The sequence below is a fragment of the Hyla sarda genome, chromosome 6, assembly GCF_029499605.1.
Source record: "Hyla sarda isolate aHylSar1 chromosome 6, aHylSar1.hap1, whole genome shotgun sequence".
Classification (NCBI taxonomy): Eukaryota; Metazoa; Chordata; class Amphibia; order Anura; family Hylidae; genus Hyla; species Hyla sarda.
Window position 1 is genome coordinate 210212333 of NC_079194.1, and position 20174 is coordinate 210232506.

At 45.2% G+C, this 20174-nt stretch overlaps 1 protein-coding gene across 3 annotated transcripts in view; it reads left to right on the forward strand.

The window, feature by feature from the left end:
- Positions 1–294: 294 nt before the first annotated feature.
- The window catches only part of CYLD (CYLD lysine 63 deubiquitinase), a 73496-nt gene continuing 53616 nt past the window's right edge, over positions 295–20174 (forward strand). For 2 of the 3 annotated variants that reach the window (XM_056526362.1, XM_056526364.1), the window contains exons 1-5: positions 295–571; positions 5113–5187; positions 12072–12690; positions 15759–16061; positions 18104–18209. In XM_056526362.1, the coding sequence (XP_056382337.1) occupies positions 12190–12690; positions 15759–16061; positions 18104–18209 (910 nt within the window). In that variant the 5' untranslated portion in view covers positions 295–571; positions 5113–5187; positions 12072–12189. Of the gene's footprint in view, positions 572–1490; positions 1609–5112; positions 5188–12071; positions 12691–15758; positions 16062–18103; positions 18210–20174 lie in introns of all 3 variants that reach the window. The other variant, XM_056526363.1, reaches the window with a different exon arrangement.

Genomic DNA, 20174 nt, shown 5'->3' on the forward strand with positions numbered 1-20174 from the left:
GTATACACACAGCTCTGCTGACTACATGCTTCTTCTCCCTTGTATACACACAGTTCTGCTGACTGCATGCTTCTTCTCCCTTGTATACACACAGCTCTGCTGACTACATGCTTCTTCTCCCTTGTATGTATGTATGTATGAACACACAGCTCTGCTACATACAAAGGCACTATCCCCAGCTGTCAGCCTACACTCTGCTTATATGGTTGTGCCTCACGTAAACAAGCATTACAACACACCCCCTAACTTCCCTCCTCCCATCTGGTCAGGTGACTGATCATGTGACCATGACGTCATCGCGGGTCCTTCAGCTTCCTCGGACCTGGTATCTACGATCGAGCCTCAGCGGCCACCTGTAGTGAAGACGTCAGAGCCCGTAGGCCCCCCCATGTGTCACCCCGTCCCCCGTCAGCCCTGTGCCCGGCCCCGCTGACAGCCGTGCCCTGGAGGCTCCCCCTCTGCCCTGACCGCAGCCCCGGGACTTGTCACTCCTGTGCGATCAGCTGGTCACCGTGAAGTGCTGCCTCATGTAATGCAGGAAGACCGTGCAGCCTGATGTCCTCCCCGGAGGGTGAGTACGGGGGTCACATGACCTCAAGTAGTGGCGCTGTCACCTATACAGTGTATGTGATGTGCAGTGTGTATCCAGCAGCAGGCGGTCCTGATCACACACAACTACGTCTGTACTGGATGTAAACAGTGTCTCCATTCACTGACACCAAGCAGAGGTCTGGGAAATGGTGAAGGGTAGAAGCACAAAGTATGCAAAGTTACCTAACTCCTCTGATGTGGTGATAAGCTTTATTTTGGTAAAACTGGAAATCCCCTTTAAGGCATCATAGGTGTTATATAGTACAGGGTGGAGGAAGTCATTGAAGTGTGTGCCCAGGACTATTATGGGGGTCACTGGTGCTGCCCGTCCTTTTGGGGCCCTGGGGCCTGCCAGTCCTGTGGGGGCCTACCGGTCCTGTGTGGGTCCTGGGGGACAGCCGGTCCTGTGGGGGTCCTGGGGGACAGCCGGTCCTGTGGGGGTCCTGGGGGACAGCCGGTCCTGTGGGGGTCCTGGGGGACAGCCGGTCCTGTGGGGGTCCTGGGGGACAGCCGGTCCTGTGGGGGTCCTGGGGGACAGCCGGTCCTGTGGGGGCCTACCGGTCCTGTGTGGGTCCTGGGGGACAGCCGGTCCTGTGGGGGTCCTGGGGGACAGCCGGTCCTGTGGGGGTCGTGGGGGACAGCCGGTCCTGTGGGGGTCGTGGGGGACAGCCGGTCCTGTGGGGGTCGTGGGGGACAGCCGGTCCTGTGGGGGTCGTGGGGGGCCTGCCCGTCCTGTGGGGGGCCTGCCCGTCCTGTGGGGGGCCTGCCCGTCCTGTGGGGGGCCTGCCCGTCCTGTGGGGGCCTTGGAGGACAGTCTGTCTCTAATGGGAACATTTGCTGTGCGTTCTCCGTGACGCAGCACTAAAGGGAATCAGTCACCGTGTCATTCTTTCTCCTAGACCGCCGACATGGTCCAGCAGATACCCACAGGAGTATGGAGACCTGGCACTGCCACCTGCCACTGACTAGAAATGCTCAGAGCACCTATGCAGTTCTGGGGATAAAGCCCACATCCAGGTCTGGATTGTAGATAAGGAAATCTTTATTTACGTGGGCATTCCTATAATCTGACATGCGGTGGTCCAGAAATTCTGTTACTCTAGTTCAGTGTTTCCCAACCAGGGTGCCTCCAGCTGTTGCAAAAATACAACTCCCAGCATGCTCGGACAGCCTTTGGCTGTCCGAGCATGCTGGGAGTTGTAGTTTTGCAACAGCTGGAGGCACCCTGGTTGAGAAACACTGCTCTAGCTAGTACAGTGTAGAGATTGAAGGATAGGCTGGGCTTGTCTAAGAATAGGAACAGTTAAGGCCCCTTTCACACTACAGGTATCGTCCTGCGTTTTTAGGCCCCTTTCACCTATAAATTCATCCCTTTTAAAGACCCGTTATAATGTTCCATTATGAAAATCCTTAAAATTGGCCATTAAACGGCCATTACAAAATCCCATTATAGTCTTTGGGATTTTTACATTATCCGTTATAACCCGTCATAGCCAGATATTAATAACGGACATTATTTTGTGATGGGAGAAAGAACGGAAGAAGTAGTGCATGCATTATTTCTCTCTTCACTTTCTTCCGTTTTAAAATTGCGTCCGTTATTAATATCTGGCTATGACGGGTTATAACGGATAATGTAAAAATCCCAAAGACTATAATGGGATTCTTTAATGCCCGTTTTTAATAGATCTTTAAAATGGACAATTCTATAGTGTGAAAGAAGCCTTACTGCCGTTATTTTACAATAACGGATGAAAAAGGAAACGGATGCAATAACTGGTAATAACTGACGATAACTGATGATCATCATCTGTTATTTTAAACGTTTTCTTTTTCTTAACCTCTTAAGGACTCAGGGTGTACCTGTACGCCCTGAGCCCGGTCCTGATGTGAAAAACGGGGTCACGCCGTGACCCCGCATCACACCGGGTTGGTCCCGGCTGCTAACGATAGCCGGACCCTGGGCTAACAGCGTGCGGCACCGATCGTTGTGCCGCGCGCTTTTAACCCTTCAGACGCGGCGATCAAAGTTGATCGCCACGTCTGAAAACTAAAGTAAACAATTCCCGGCAGCTCAGTCGGGATGATCGGGATATCGCGATAAAATCGCGATGTTCCTATCAGCTGGGACAGGTCTCCTTACCTGTCTTTGCGGTGTCCGATTGGGGTTTGATTGCTCCAAGCCTCAGCTACAGGCTTCAGCAATCGAGCCCCTATCTCGCTGATCCGTGCAGAGCTATGGCTCTGCAGGGATCAGCATAGGAGATCAGTGTGTGCAGTGTTATAGGTCCCTATGGGAGCTATAACACTGCAAAAAAAAGTGAAAAACAAAAATTAACAAAGGTCATTTAACCCCTTCCCTAATAAAAGTTTGAATCACCCCCCTTTTCCCATAAAAAAAACTGTGTAAATAAAAATAAACATATGTGGTATCGCCGCGTGCGTAAATGTCCAAACTATAAAATTATATAATTAATTTAACTGCATGGCCAATGGCGTATGCGCAAAAAAATTCCAAAGTCCAAAATAGCGTATTTTTGGTCACTTTTTATATCATAAAAAAATGAATAAAAAGCGATCAAAAAGTCTGATCAACACAAAAATGGTACCGATAAAAACTCCAGAACACGGCGCAAAAAATTAGCCCTCATACCGGCCCGTACGCGGAAAAATAAAAAAGTTAAAGGGGTCAGAAAATGACAATTTTAAACATATACATTTTCCTGCATGTAGTTATGATTTTTTTCAGAAGTGCGACAAAATCAAAGTAGGGTATCATTTTAACCGTATGGACCTACAGAATAATGATAAGGTGTTATTTTGACCAAAAAATGCACTGCGTAGAAACGGAAGCCCCCAAGAATTACAAAATGAAATTTTTCTTCAATTTTGTCGCACAATGATTTTTTTTTTCTGTTTTGCCGTGGATTTCTTGGTAAAATGACTAATGTCACTGCAAAGTAGAATTGGTAGCGCAAAAAATAAGCCATAATATGGATTTTTAGGTGCAAAATTGAAAGCGTTATGATTTTTAGAAGGTGATGAGGAAAAAATGAAAATGCAAAAACGGAAAAACGCTGAGTCCTTAAGGGGTTAAAACCTGATATTGTTAATTTGTTATCATCCGTTATTAACAGTTACAATTTTTTTAGCAGGTTTTTAACCCTTTTTTTTCTAAAGCTGTACTGAGCATGCTCAGTAAAAAAAAAGGATGTTAAAAAAACCTGACAATAACTGATAACGAATGTTTTTCTTTTTTTTAACATCCTGTTCCTATAGACTTCAATGTTAAATTTTAACGTCTGTTTTTTTCACCATTTTTTTTTTTTTGCCGGACCAAAATTAAGTTCATGCACCGTCTTTTGTGCCAGCAAAAATAACTGTCATTAGTAAAAACGGACATGCCGTTTTCAGGACTTTTTGCCGGGAGTAATAACAGAGTTTTTTTTACAGGATGATACCTGTAGTGTGAAAGGGGCCCAGGTTTATCAAACTGTGTGAGAGAAAAAGTGGAGAGATTTCCCCACAGCAACCAATCACAGCTCAGCTAGCAAGCTGTGGTAAAGTGAAAGCTGAGCTGTGATTGGTTGTTGAGGGAAAATCTCTCCATTTTTTCTCTCGCACAGTTTGATAAACCTGGGCCAATAAAGTTATTGTAAGCTGTTGCCTAAATCTCCATGTAAATTATAGAGAGTTTCTGTGATCATCCGGTAATCCACTATCCATTATGGGCTATCAATGCCACATTAAAGGGGTATTCCCGGCAAAACATTTTATCCCCTATCTAAAGGATAGGGCATAAGATTTCTGATAGCGAGGGGCCTGCTGCTGATACCCCCTCTCGTAGACATGAATGGAGGGGGCGTGGCGTGATGTCACGTCCCCAGTCCGGGAAACCCGGAGGTTTCCAAAACTGGAAATTCAGCACCTGTATAGAATGCGGGTGCTGCAGGGAGATTGTGGGGGTCTCAGCAGTGGGCCCTATCCTTTGGATAGGGGATAAAATGTTTTTGCCCGTAATACCCCTTTTAGCTATTTTTATACTAGGCTCCCATTTATGTCTAAAGATTTCCTTCAGGAATTATTTTTAATAGCCTTGGATCACTTTGCCCTTCGAGTGAATGGAGCGTCAGTGAGCATGTGCGGTTAACACTCCATTCATTCTCTTTGGGACTTCAGGACATTGCCTAGTGCTGAATCCAGCTATGTTAAAAAGTTTCAAAGATAGTGAACAGAATGGATGTGGAGCATGCATGCAGAAGTTCCCTTCACTCGGGGGGACTAGAGGCCTCCGTTGTCGTAATGGATGAGGGTCCCAAGGGTCAGACCCCCACTGATCAGCTAGATATCCCCTATCCTATAGATGGGGGATAACATTAAACATCTGAACGGTGTTCACTTTCCTGTTTTCTGCTGAATTATGATATTTAATCAATCCATGCACTGTATTTCTCCCTGACAGCTTCTCTATAGTCAGCTATTTGTCAATGATAACAAAAAATCTTTTCCTTTTATTTGTAGCTGGGAACATGATAAATCATTGAGACTGAGAAGTGACGGAACCTGCAGCCTCACATACTATCAGCCAAAACAATGGTAAATATAGTGTAAAGGAATTGTTGTAACATCCTGTATTTGTCTATTCACTTGTATTGTTTATGGGCTGTGTCACTTGTATACATTTGGTTAGAAAAACAAAAATTCAAACATGGTGTTTCCAAACATCCTTTGGTAATCAGTGGACCAATGGAATTTTGTAAAAGCTTTTAATGTTTACCTACTTTGAACACTAGTGTCTTAATAAAAGGTCTCTTAAAGGAGTTATGCAGTATAACAAAACGTATCCCCTACCCGCAGGGACTTCTCCTGTGATCTCCAGTCCAGGGCCCCGCCTCTACATGAATGCAGTTTGTCGACCACGGCAAGAAGCGATGGTCGACAACATTCGGGTATCTCTGGCTCTCCTTAGAGATGCATGGAGGGGCGTGTCGGCCATCTCTTCTTGCCGTGGTCAACAAACTGCATTCATGCAGAGAGCCGGGGCGCCGGACTGGAGATCGCAGAGAGTCCTTGCTGATAGGGGATAAGTTTCGATATATTAAACTACTCCATCAGGGTGCTTTCACACGGCCGTCTGTCCCCGCTTTTTTTTTATCCCCGTTTCGGTTCCGTTCTTGCAGGCTGTAAACGGATTAACAACAGTTTGAAAAAAATCTTATTCATGTCAATGGGATTTTTTTTTTACAATCCGTTTACATCCGTTTGTACCCATCTGCACTCATTTCCGTTTTTTTGACGGCAGGAAAAACAGCATATGCAGTATTTTTTCTTCCATCAAAAAAAAACAAAAAACAGGAAGGAGAAACGAATACAGTAAATTTAACATTGAAGTCTATGGAAAACGGATGAGCCTTTAATGTCATCCGTTTTTTCAATCCGTTTTTTCAATCTGTTTTTATTTCTGAGCATGCTCAGAACAAAATAAATGTTTTCAGTTTATTTACTGAATAATAACGGATCCAAACGGGTAACATCCGTTGTATCCATTATTGTCCATTTTTTTTTAAAATTCCGTCTTTATTTTTGACGGGAGGAGAACGGGACGGGTTTAGACGGCCGTGTGAACGCAGCCTTAACACAAACCTGACAGTAAGACTTTCATTTTCCTGCAGTGCCATCAGAAGGGAAACCAACCATTACAAGTTATCATTCAATTTAAGGGTACCTGTTATTTAAAAAGAAAAAAAAAAAATGTCAAAAGTTTTGACCATTTGGGATTAGGACTGCACAGTTTATTGCAAACACAATAGAATACTGATATTAGCCACTCACAATTCCTTCATAGGCAGCCCGGCCCCAGACCAGACTTCAGTGGGTGTCTGTCTGTCCACTACCTCGCACCCGACCCCTATGTGTGTCTGGCGTCCCCCTACCTTACCCGTGTGTAATATGGTGCTGGGGTGTGGAGGAGGCATAAAAAACCCTGATGCCTATCTAGCCTGGTCCCCTGTTGTTCTGCTGCAGATCGCGTTCTCCTTTGAGTGATCTCGGTGTCTTCTCTGTGCTTCTTTCTTCCGTGACAAGCAGCTGGCTGCAGGACCTCTCTGTTCAGCCAATCACTGGCCTTAGCGGTGTCCTCTCTCGGCCAGTGAGTGAGAAGGTCCTGAAGAAGGAAGCACAGAGAAGATACCGGGACTGCTTGACGGAGAACAGGATCTGGTGCAGACCAACAGGCGTCCGGGGACCTGCGCCCCAGCACCATATTAAGGGGGATGAACATGAAATGGGTAGGATGTGAAATATTAAAATAGGAAATTATTTGATCAATGCAGTACTATTGAACTCCATTGATCTGTGCTCATTTGGTTGAGCCTGCTCAATCAAATACAGATCCATGGCTCTGGCTACCTCCATTGTGGGCCCCCCCCAGCGATTGCACTGCAGGGGGATGATCCACCCCACTAGACCACCACGGATGGTTAAAAGGTTCGTTTAGACTCCACTGTCAACTTTTACAGTGGTGATCTAAAATGTTAAAGGAGATGTCCAGTACAGACTTTTTCTATTCCGTCCTGCCTGGGCTGTAAAAAAAGAAAAAATAAACTTTCACTTACCTTCCTACGTTCCCCCGGAGCTCCGCAACAGCTGATCGATCAACCGGGCTGTCTACTTACTACTTCCCTTAGCCTGGGGCGTCACAAAGCGCTCCAGCCTATTACCGGCCACAGCAATGTCCCGCCTTGGCCGGTGATGGGCTGGAGCACTGTGTGACGTCCCGGGCTAAGGGAAGTAGGAAGTAGACAGCCCAGGCCGACCGATCAGCTGTTTTGGAGCTCCGGGGGAATGTAAGAAGGTAAGTGAAAGTTTGTTTTCTCTTTTTTTTTGCGGCCCGGGCAGGATGGAATAGGAATAGCCTGTACCGGATATCTCCTTTAGTAGCCGGTCACGGCGATCGCCGCATGCTGGGTTATTAGCGGTGGCACCCAACTACTGAAAACAGCTTGGGGGCCACTGGGTATGGAGCAAGCTTGAGTCAGAAGCCCGCTACATACACCCTAAGCACCGCCAGGTTGTCTGTCTGCCTGCCTCTACTAGCCTGAAGCAGGGCTAAATGTCCTAGAAATTCACCTGCCCGGCACATGGAACTGCATGTCCCGCGCGTCAGGCGATAATGTAGTGGGGCTGCGTCTGTGACAAGGAGGGTGATGTTTAGACCATTCAAAATGCACAGGTCTTGGAGGCCTAAAAATGAATGAGGCCTTTGTTGCTCCTGGCAACCAACCACAGTGCATCCTTTATTCTACCAAAGCAGCTTGCATAATGAAAGCTGAGCTGTGATTGGTTGCTAGGGGTGACACATTTCTTTTTTTTGCTGCATGGGGCAAAACTAGTCCCTTCGTTTGACCCCGTGAGTAGAAAATAAGTGAGCTGCCCCTATAGTCTAATATTATTTATACCATAATTCACATAAAACTAAATGGAAAAGAAAATCTTTTTTTTAAATTTTTTTTTTTTTTTTTTTATATTCTTTCTGTCCCCTGTGACATAAAGAAAAGTTAAAGGGATATTCCAGGGATTTTTATTTGACTGTGCTACAGGGGCTGTAAAGTTAGTGTAGTTCATAATATAGTGTCTGTACCTGTGTGTGATGGTTTTCTCACAATTCTTCTGTGATTTTCACCCCAATATTTATTTTTAACAGCATACAAAATGACTGTTGTCTCAGATTTTTCCCAGCTTGCAATGCGGCCAAGACCTGACTCACTAGTCAGCTGATGACGGGGAGCCTGTCTGCTTCAATGGGTGGAGTGATCAATCAGCAACTAATGCAACAGCTGTAGGCACTCTGATTGAAAACCACAGGTCTTTTGAATGGGTGCAACTCATTTATGTTTCAATGGGTGGGGTGGCTGATGTGTGGGAGGGAGGAAAATGGAATTGTGGGATTTGTAGTCAAAAAAAGTCAAACAGGAAATACCAGTTCACAAAAAGCTAGCCACAGTGTTATGGTAATCTCACAACATAGTCATTTAGCCCCAAGACAAGCGCAGATCCTTCCTAAGCATGTCCATTACTGCCTGCCAGGTACCTACTAAAATTCGCCTTATGCTGGATAACCTCTTTAATAAAACGTCTGCAATTCATGTAACCCAAAAGTAATTCCTATAAAAAGAGAGGCTAGGTTTACACATAGTATTTTGGTCGGCATTTGTAGCCAAAAACTGAGTGAAAAAAATATAACACACAGTTTTTGCACTTTTTTCTGTTTTGGATCCACTCCTGGTTTTGGCAAAAAAAAATTAAAAAATTAAATACAAACCAAAATGTGGACTAAATACTGTATAGCAGTGGCCTCAAACCGTGGCCCTCCAGATGATGCAAAACTTCAACTCCCGGCATGCTGGGAGTTGAAGTTTTGCTTCATCTGGAGGGCCACGTTTGAGACCACTGTTGTATAGTATACTGTAACAACTCCAAATCATTGCCGCAATACACAGATCCCATAGATCAGCTGGACTGATCTTTGATGGTGATCCAAGTCTTTTTTAGTTATAGCGCCGGAGATCTGGGTTTTGTGGCCATTTGGCAAATGCTTTAATCTGGTGACATTTTGTAGTTAGTGGGGGGAAGCTGAGCGTATGGTGTGATTCTGCCATTTAGTGAAATTGGTTACATGCTTAGGGGAATTCCTGGTAAATACAGCCGTGAAGTGCATCACGTGACTGTTGCTAAATTTACAGTTCTTTTTCTTTATATAACCCTGTGGTCTTTATTTCCTGTAGGCCTGCGCTACCATGTAAAGCAATGCTTCTGATACAATCTTATCATTAGTCATGAACCACACTGATATATAGATGAATATTAAAATAATACTGGTAAATAGAAGTCCTTGTCACCCTGTTCTGTTTTGCTTTAAAGTGTACCTGGTGTTACAGGGGTGTGGAAATAAAAAAAAAAAACGAAAAACTACTTGTCCAAGGGGCTAAAACGAAGCACAATCTACTAGTCCCTCACGACGATCCACTTGTCCTGGTACATCAAATTGTTTTAACCAAAATAGTCTGTTAATAGGATCTTAATTAATAGAAAATTAATAGGCAGACCAGTATGTCACCCCGTTAGGTGGATAGGGCCCCTGATAAGAAAGTCCGCCCCAATAAATAAATAGGTAGTCTCCCCCCCCCCCCTCCTTCTGGTAGGTACGTCCCCTCATCAGGTAGGCAGGCATGTAGAGCTCCACTAGTATGTAAATAGGGCCTCAAATATATATTTCCGCAGATAGAAATGACCCCCATTAGGTAGGGCTCCCATTTAAACAATTATACACTCCTTGCTATACTGCCAATTGTATGCATCGCGGTGCTCGTCGACAATGCACAATGTAGTACCGGTATTAGAAAAGCTGCTATCATCCTGTGCCAGTTCACCCCCCCCCCCCCTTTTATCACACCCTGTGCCATTATATTCCCCCCTTCTCTAATTCTCCCTTTGCAGCATACTGCTGCAGTCTATAGGAGTTTAATGACAGGGCGAGAATGATTGCCCCGTTATATGTGAATTCCCCAGCCGTTTAGCTCTGCAAGCCCGAAGCAGGGCTAAATGCCTGAAGAATTCACCTGCCTGGCTCCTGGAACTGCATGTTCCGGGCGTCAGGCGATACAATTTCCACATCCCTGTGTTAACAAAAACTTTTGGTATAATGTAGATAATACTATTATATGTATATTTGTAATATGCATTAATTAAAAAATTTGTATATTTTGGGGTGAAAAAAATGCTGTCTCTGCAACTATTGCCTGTGTGTCCCTGTGAGGAGACCAAATACAGGAAGTGAGGGCAGGACAAGCAGGGCTCTGTGCAGGCTCGTGGCTTGTCAATCATCCCCCGCTTGTCCTCAGTGCACGGAGCCCCGCTTGTCCTCAGTGCACGGAGCCCCGCTTGTCCTCAGTGCACGGAGCCCCGCTTGTCCTCAGTGCACGGCGCCCTGCTTGTCCACCCATACTTCCTGTATTTGGACTCCTCACATAGATACACAGACAATAGCTGTAAGTACAAAAATATACACATTTTTTTAACCAATGTTTATTACAAATATACATATAATGGTATTATCTGCATTAAATAAAAAAAAATTGTTAACGAAAAGGTACACTTTAAAATATTTCCTTTGAATTCAATGCATTGCTGGGTAACAGCCAAAGAAATTGCCATTCCAGTTTCCTGGAGGATTGTCATCCAGCTCTCACAGAATCCTGAATGGCTCATGTTACTGATCATATAGTACCGCAGCTCCGTACTTCTGTATTGCTGAATACAAAACCTATTTACCATCATGAGTGATAAGCACTGTAATGGAAACCATATTGTTGATCATTCAGACTTACCCTACCCCTGTATGTCACCTGCCTCTTTATTAGGTGATCATATATTTTATTTTTAGAGTTAAAGGGGTATTCCATGGGGGAAAAAAAAAAAAAATCATATCAATTGGCTCCAGAAAGTTAAACAAGTTTGTAAATTACTTCTATTTAAAAATTGTAATCCTACCAGTACATATCAGCTCCTGAAGTTGAGTTGTTCTTTTCTGTCTGACAACAGTGCTCTCTGCTGACATCTCAGTAACTGTGTGTCTCAGTAACTGTCCAGAGCAGGAGATGTTTGCTATGGAGATTTGCTGCTACTCTGGACAGTTCCTGAGACTTGGTGTCAGCAGAGAGCACTGTTGTCAGACAGAAAAGAACAACTAAACTTCAGCAGTTGATAGGTAATGGTAGGATTAAGATTTAAATAGAAGTAATTTACAAATCTTAGGCAATACTAGAAGGAGAGAGCACACCATCTAGCTAAGCAGATAGATGCAAACATACAATACCGCGAGGTAGTCACTGGGAGCGTCCGGACCCGATACAATCAATAGGCAGCACCTGCGGGGTGCACACACTAGATGAAGTATCAATATATACAACAAAAGAGAAAAGCGCGCACTCACCGCCGGTAAACTGCTGCAGGCCCAAGGTCCGGGATCACCACGGCATAGACGGAGACGGTAAGGGGCGCTCAGAGGCTACGCCGGCTGTTTCGGACGTAGGAACGTCCTTCTTCCGGCCTCCAGGAGGCCGGAAGAAGGACGTTCCTATGTCCGAAACAGCCGGCGTAGCCTCTGAGCGCCCCTTACCGTCTCCGTCTATGCCGTGGTGATCCCGGACCTTGGGCCTGCAGCAGTTTACCGGCGGTGAGTGCACGCTTTTGTTGTATAATTTACAAATCTGTTTAACTTTCTGGAGCCAGTTGATATGAAAAAAAAAAAAGTTTTTCCATGGAATACCCCTTTAAGTGGTTATTTAGTGTATCCCTACATATGGTACGAACAGATGGGAAATATCATAGGTCAATGACTAATGTTCACTTGCTTTAAAACTATTGCAAACATGCATTATCGGCTTTCTAATTCTCTCTTCCTGTGTTAATGCTTCTTCTAGACTGGTCACTCATTTATCTCCTTGGATCATGGATTTGGTGGCATTACAGTATTGGATATATAAGATGATCTGAGCCACGGAACTTCTTAACCCTTTCATTGAATCCTGCCTTGTCACAATGAGTTCCAATCTCTGGGGTCAAGAGAAAAGCAGCTCCTCCTACTGGGAAGAACGGATTTTTTACCTACTGATCCAGGAGTGCAGCTTGCAGGACAAACAGACCCAAAAACAGATTAAGGTTCCTCGGGGGAGCATTGGACAGTTTGTGCAGGAGCGGGCTGCACACAGCAGAAGCATCCCATCCAAGAGCAAAAAAGTGCAGTTTGCCCTGAAAATCTTGGATCAGACCCATACCCTGATCTTTGTGGATGACAAAGATGTCATTGAGATTACGGAAAAGCTGACTGAATTGCTTCTAGCCATTACAAACTGTGAGGAGCGCTATAGTCTATTCAAAAATAAAGCCCGGCTTTCCAGAGCCTTGCAAATTGAGACTGGGTCCGCAGTAAGGGTTTTCCTGAGACCAGGAGATGGCCACTACCCTGGCGTTGTGCGGTATAGAGGACCATTGTTGCCAGATAGACCTGTCACTGGAATTTTCTTTGGGGTAGAATTATTGGTAAGTTTCAATTTTTGTTTTACTTTTAACTCCTTATAAACGAGGTTATCTAGGCTTTTTAAAAGGGATAGCCCATCATTTAGATCAGATTGGTGGGAATCAGACACCCTGTGAGCCCCCTATGCTGATCAACTCTTTAAGTTGTCTTCATTCAAGTGTCACAACCTTTTCATTGTTCATTTCTACTCATCCTTGTATAGACTAAAAGAAGCCGTGGCCCGGCACTAGCAAGACTAGGGTATATAAATTCCAGGTAAAGGAAAGTACTGGGGTCTCAGGAAATGAAGTTGGTTCCGGAGGTGCATCGTCCACAACAAGACTATGACAACTTAGAAGCAAGAAAGAAATGAGACTGCACTCACCATCCAACGCCGTTTTATTAAGTCATCTAAGGGTGCAGGCGGGTTTGGAGGCAGTGGCAAATCGGAACAGGCTGTTTCACGCTAAACTGTGCTTCTTCAAGCTGGTGTACCGGCTTGAAGAAGGGCAGTTTAGCGTTAAACAGCCTGTGCAGTCTCATTTCTTTCTTGCTTCTACTCTAAGTATGTAGTGACTTGGTACTTTCCAGTGCTGGACTAAGGCTGCTGACTGTAGGGGGGGGGTGCGCATGTCATGTGACCACCTATTCTGTGTGTGTAACACTGTTCTCTTCACTGTGTGTTTGGCTCCCACAGCATTCATTCCCTGCTATGGGGATCACTCTTGCGGGGGAGGAGCAGAGCTTACAGCTCCCCCCCCTCCCCGCAAGCACGATCCCCATAGCGGGGAATGAATGAACTGTATCCCTCTGAGTAGATCTCGGGGCCAAGTGGCAGCGCTGCTGGACATATTTCACAGTGCAGCTCTGGCTACAATTGTGTTTTACAATACCTGCTGCTCACACAGTATAAGTGTTCACGTGACACGCGCACATACCCCCCAAGAACCAGTGGTAGAGGGCAGGTGTTCGCGTGTCAGCCCATTAAGCAGCCTTAGTCCAGCACTGGAAAGTGCTGAGTCATGTAACACATTCCATGGCAAAACACAAAATATGGCACTACACCGGCAGCTCTGTGTGTGCAGTAAGCTTTGGTGGCGGGCCCAGCGTGCCGACATAACTGTGATGCACAGGCCCTCCTCCAATGCTCATAGCAGAATATGCAATGTATTTTCTGATGCACAGCGGTAAATACGCTGTGTATATGCTACGTGTGACCCTACCTTTAAAGGAATTGTACAGATTTCTAAAAATCATGGCTGTTTTTATTCGATTTGTCACGAACTTCTCGGCTCGGCAGTTGCTGACTTTAGCCTGCATAAATGAGTTCTGCTCCGGTGGGCTGGAAAAGGTGGATACAGTCCTAGGAGAGAGTCTCCAGCCCACTGGAGCACCTGAAGGCTGAACTCATTTATGCAGGCTAAAGTCAGCAACTGCTGAGCCGAGAAGTTTGTGATGAATCGAATCACTGTAACTTCACTCATCTCTAGCTGCTTTCTTTCAGAAAAATTGACTCTACTGCCCACAGGTTGTGTGTAGTTTTGCACCTGGAGCTGAGCTGCAATGCTAGATACATCTCATGGACAGGTGTGGCATTGTTTTACTAACCAGGAACAATCTCTTTAACCCTGTAGCATTATTACAAAGTAAATTTGGACCTATTACTTGGGCTTCTTTCACACTACCGTCATATTCCTGCATTTTGACAGCCGTTTTTCTGCTAAAGAGGTCAAAAATAGACAAAATAACTGAACAAAACAGATGCTAACGGATGGCCAATGTCCATTATTTAAAAAAATATAGACAAGGAGAGCGCTCCTAGTGTGATACCGTATTATGAAGAGGAGATGGGAAAAAGCAAAAATGCTCACCGAGTATAGTTGTATTGCAACCAAGTACAACTATGGTAAAAGCGTGGAATAACCCTCAACGGGCGAAGATCGGCAGCCGCTCCTGGCAACACAGGTGAAGCACTCAGACAGATCCCTCCAAGGAACAGCACAGGATAAAAGCGGCGCACAAGACTTCAAGGTAAAATGGTTTATTTACCCGGCATGCAACGCGTTTCACTGGACAACCAGCTTCATCAGGCATAGCCTGATGAAGCTGGTTGTCCAGCGAAAGGCGTTGCATGCCGGGTAAATAAACCATTTTACCTTGAAGTCTTGTGCGCCGCTTTTATCCTGGGCTGTTCCTTGGAGGGATCAGTCTGAGTGCTTCATTATTTTAAAAGGCATTCTGTCAAAATAACGGACATGTTCCATCCGTTATCACCCATTATTTCATCTGTCATGCACCGTTAAAGTCCGTTATTTTATGTCCGTTTTAACCCCTTCTGGTTGTGATGCTGTACTGAGCATGCTCAGTAGCAATAACGGATTATAACGCAAGGTAAAAATAACAGGGGCTAATGGATGTTCTTTGTGGACATCCATCAGCCATAGACTTCAATGTTACATTTTTTATGTCTGTTATTCCACAAAAATTAGTGCATGCAGCGTTATTTGCACCATCAAAAGTAACGGACGTTAGTCATAACGGGACAGAACTGATGCTAAAGGGTGATCAAAAAATCCCATTCACATTAATGGGATTGTTTGACTGCCGTTTTATGGACTTTCTGACGGTAGTTCATGACGGAAGTTTTTACAGGAGCATAACTATAGTGTGAAAGGGGCCTTATGCTGTACGATCAGTACATTTCAGAGGGGCACACTGTTTTAGGGTTTAAACGGGTACTCGGCTGCTCAGCGTTTGGAACAAACTGTTCCGAACGCTGGAGCCGGCGTTGGGAGCTCGTGACGTCATAGTCCCGCCCCCTCATAACATCATGTCCTGCCCCCTCAATGCAAGTCTATTGGAGGGGGCGTGACGGCTGTCACGCCTCCTCCCATAGACTTGCATTGAGGGGGTGACATCATGAGGGGCCAGTACTATGACATCACGAGCTCCCGGTGCCGGCTCCAGTGTTCGGAACAGTTTGTTCCAAACGCTGAGCAGCCAAGTACCCCTTTAAAGCACCACGGAAGAGTCAGGTGCTATAGCTCTAATGATTATATAACTTTTATTTATCACTTTTCGCACCCATCAGGAAGATGGCCGCGGTCAGGGATTTACAGAAGGATCGTACCAGGGAAAGCAGCTATTCCGTTGTGATGAAGAATGTGGTGTGTTTGTGGCCCTTGACAAACTAGAACTGTGTGAGGAAGATGACGATGAACTAGAAAGTGACTATGCGTCTCCAGTAGAAGCCAACCCAACAGAAATCCCTCCTCTGGAGATTAACTCGCGAGTGTCTCTGAAGATCGGGGAGGGTATGGAATTTGGAACAGTTATTTTCTGTGACGTGCTACCTGGGAAAGAGAGCCTTGGATATTTTGTTGGAGTAGATATGGTAGGTGTACATTTTTTCTTTTTCCTTCCACATTTTGCTAGCTAGACAACCTGACAGCAGAACAAACAAATGTCACTAGGAAGACTTTGCATTTTTGACCTTCTCTTTAAATTATCCAGCAAAATGTTTTGTTCTTCCTTCTGAGCTGCTACAATGAAAATAATAAACTGTGACTTACCTCCCGATTCTGCACTGGTGCCGCTGGTATCACTCCTGTCCTCCGGTAGGCTGACCCGCCTAGGCACCGGTCCAATACATCACACTACAACCAATTACAGCTCAGCTTTCTTATCTTAACAAGCTCTGATGAAAGCTGAGCTGTGATTGGTTGTTATGGACACCTCCAGACCGTTTTTTTATTTTTATTTGTTTCTTACACTTTTTATTTATTCCTTCCATTCTATCAGCAGTCATGGTCCCTGTAAACTGCTAGGTTAGAAAGAGAGGTTATAACAGTGTTTTCCAAACAGTGTACCTTCAGCTGTTGCAAAACTACAATTCCCAGCATGCCCTTGTCTGTCCGGGCATGCTGGGAGTTGAAGTTTTGCAACAGCTGGAGACACTGTTTGGAAAACACTGGGTTATAACATACCTAAAATCAGGAATATGTTTGCATGAATGAAAAGACTGTCGTCTTACATCTCGATTGAATGCCAATGCTGTCACTTGGGGAAGTGCTAAGTGCACTTTGCATAAGGAATCAACCTCCTGAGACGCTGCAAGATATTTTTATTAGTTTGTGCAACCTGTATGATCAGGATTTAAAGGGGTACTCCTGTGAAAAACTGGACCTGGTTGCTACCACCGCTGCAAGACCATCCCGCTTTGCGGCGGGCTCTGGTGAATACCAGTAGCAACTTAGAACCGGTCCACCGGTACGGCCCACGCCAATCCCTCTCTGACACAGAGGATCCACCTCCAGCCTGCCGAATCCTGACAACTGGTGCCAGAAAGTTAAACAGATTTGTAAATTACTTCTATTAAAAAATCTTAATCCTTCCAGTACTTATTAGCAGCTGTATGATCCATTTCCTTTCTTTCTAACCACAGTGCTCTCTGCTGACACCTCTGTCCATGTCAGGAACTGTCCAGAATAGGAACAAATCCTCATAGAAAACCTATCCTGCTTCGGACAGTTCCTAAAATGAACAGAGGTGTCAGCAGAGAGCACTGTGGTCAATTCAAAAAAGGAAAGAGCTAACTGTTACTTATCACACAGCAGCTGATAAGTGCTGGAAGAATTAAAAAAAATTATTAGACGTAACTTACAAGTCTGTTTAACTTTCTGTAAATTTTTTTTTTCCAGTGGAGTGCCCCTTTAAACTATTTCCCCAGTTCACCTGTGGGCAGCTTTGACCACTAGGACCTGCTGACAGATTTCTTTTAGAGTAGGGTCACACCTGCCATATTTTGCTGCATATTTGCGTATTTTCCTACCCATTGAAGTCAATAAGTAGCAGAATCAGCTGCATATTTTGCTACCCATTGATTCAATGGGTATGAAAATACGCAGCAGCAAAATATGGCAGGTGTGACCCTACCCTAAGGGTGCATACACACAGACAGGATCCACTGCGGATTTGAAGTTGTAAAACAAAATCTGCTACAGAAAACCTGCATGTGTATGTTAACGTACATTATACTGTGAACGTTTTGTTGTTTTTTTCCACAACCGTTTTGATATTTTTGTAACTTTGGGCTATGGCTTTGAAGACAGGAGCTATTTCAGTTGCCCAGTTTGTCTACAAAATATAGCTCCGTTGGTGTGACGTGACTCCTGGCCCCCGGTGGAGATGTTTATTCTAGGTGGTGTGACGGAAATGTGGTTGACCCAAAATGAGCAGTTTAGAAAGTCTTCTTGTTTAGAAGCAGCAGTGGCGAGAATGTAACCAGCGTAGCTGCCGATACACTGAGGTACGGAGTGAGCAGTCCAGATAGTCCATCCCAGCAGTAGGTATTCTTCTCCTCACACTATGAGCCTGCAGTTTGTGATCATTGCCTTGCATTGGATGATTGGAAATATTTCTTATTTCTTTTCTTAGGACAATCCGATTGGAAATTGGGATGGTCGGTACAATGGAATCCAGCTGTGTAGCTTTGCTAGTGTGGAAAGCACTCTCCTTCTGCACATCAATGATATCATCCCAGGTAGGAATATGTCCTGAAGAAGGATCCCTGATGCCATTTACAGTGTTTTCCCATCGACATACCGTAGCTGTGTTTTTGTTTTTCCCATACACACATGTTCACTTATCTTTTTATCTATATAATTTGTAAGATTTATCGGATCAGGCCCCAGTTTTGTGTCATGGTCCAGTTCTGATGGCTCTGTGCCCATTGTAGGTGCATTCAAGAAATAAAGAGGGGTCAGCATGGGCACTCTGGTCTGTGGCTATTAATCCCCTAATACCTTGTGCAGCTCCTCTGTGGTATCATACCGAATGGGCTAGCCTTTGCTCCCCAATGTAGCCTTGGACACCCCTGTCTGTGTCACTGTTTAACTTAATGCAGTGTTTTCCAAACCGTGCGTCTCCAGCTGTTGCAAAACTACAACTCTCAGCCTGCCCGGCCTCCGATTAATCGGAAAAAACACCAAAAATGGCAAAAAAGGGGTTTAACTGATTATACTTGAACAACAATGGCCATATTAAAACAGTTTCTAGTATGGGATGTGACCAAAAAGCAGCATTTTTTTTTTTTTTTCCTTTTACATTTACGACGGTTACTGTACAGGATCATTAACATTTTATTTTAATAATTTAGACTGTTACCCAAGTGGCAATATCAAATATGTAAATTTTTTATTTAGTTTTTTAGGAGAGCAGAGCACCAGTGCGTGATTGGTGAGCAGTGGGTCAGTGGAGGGTGGGACTGAAAGTCTAGGTTCATCACTCAGGGACTTCACTTAAGAGGCTGCGGCGTTGCAGGATTTGCGGGACCTGCAGGCATAGCACCTGACCGCCTGCTCCTACCCACAGCAGCCTCATGACTGCCAGCGCCCACACGTTTCCTTTCCAACAAATCAGCTGATTATTCAATAACGAGATTCGTCAACAACTAATCTTGTTATCGAGTATTAACAATAAAATCAAATAATCGTTTCAGCCCTATTGGGAAGACCTCTCATGACCTGTATATTTAGAGATGCTCTGACTCATCAGTTGTCTATCCATCACTATTTGGCTCTTGTCAGGGTTGCTCTCTTGCTTATTTTTTTCAAAACGTCATCATCAAGAAGTGACTGTTCACTCTATGCCTTATCTATCCCATCGTCATGGTACAATCAATTTAATTGCTTTCACTTGAATGTCATCTGATCGGTGTATACGTCTAGGGGAGGGGTCTCAAACTGAAATTATCTGGGGGCCACTGGAGGTAGCAGCTGGATGAGGCTGAGCCACATGCGTCCCTTACATATAATGCCCCTCATCATCCACCAGCAACCCCCCCATTCCCCCTACCCCCGTGTGGTAATAGCATGAGCAGATGGATGATGGGGGTGCTACTTCTGGGGGTTCCCCACATTAGGTAGGCAGCAGGTTCCCCACATTAGGTAGGCAGCAGGTTCCCCACATTAGGTAGGCAGCAGGTTCCCCACATTAGGTAGGCAGCAGGTTCCCCACATTAGGTAGGTAGCAGGTTCCCCACATTAGGTAGCATTGTCGTCACCCCCCCCCCCCTCTCACAGACACACAGACAGACACATCCACACGTGCACACACACATAGACACACTTACCTGTCCTGCGCTGTGCTTCTCCTCTCTGTTGACAGCCTGACGAGTGACGTCACTGACGTCCTCCTGTGCGGGTCTGCGGAGGGACGTCACATGCACGACGTCCCTCATCAGACTCGGGCCGGCCGGCCAACCGGAGACCTGGAGGAGGAGAGCGGGGTAAGTGAAGTCTTCCGGCATTTAGCGCTGCTTGCCCGAAGCAGGGTTAAATGCCTGAAGAAGTTACCTGCCGGGAACTGCATGCCCCGGGCATCTGGCAACACAAATTACACATACCTGGTGCGGCCCACAAACTTTCGTTCCATGGGCCGCAAATGGCCCGCGGGCCGGGAGTTTGAGACCCCTGGTCTAGGGTTTAGGGTGCTTGTGCAGTGACAA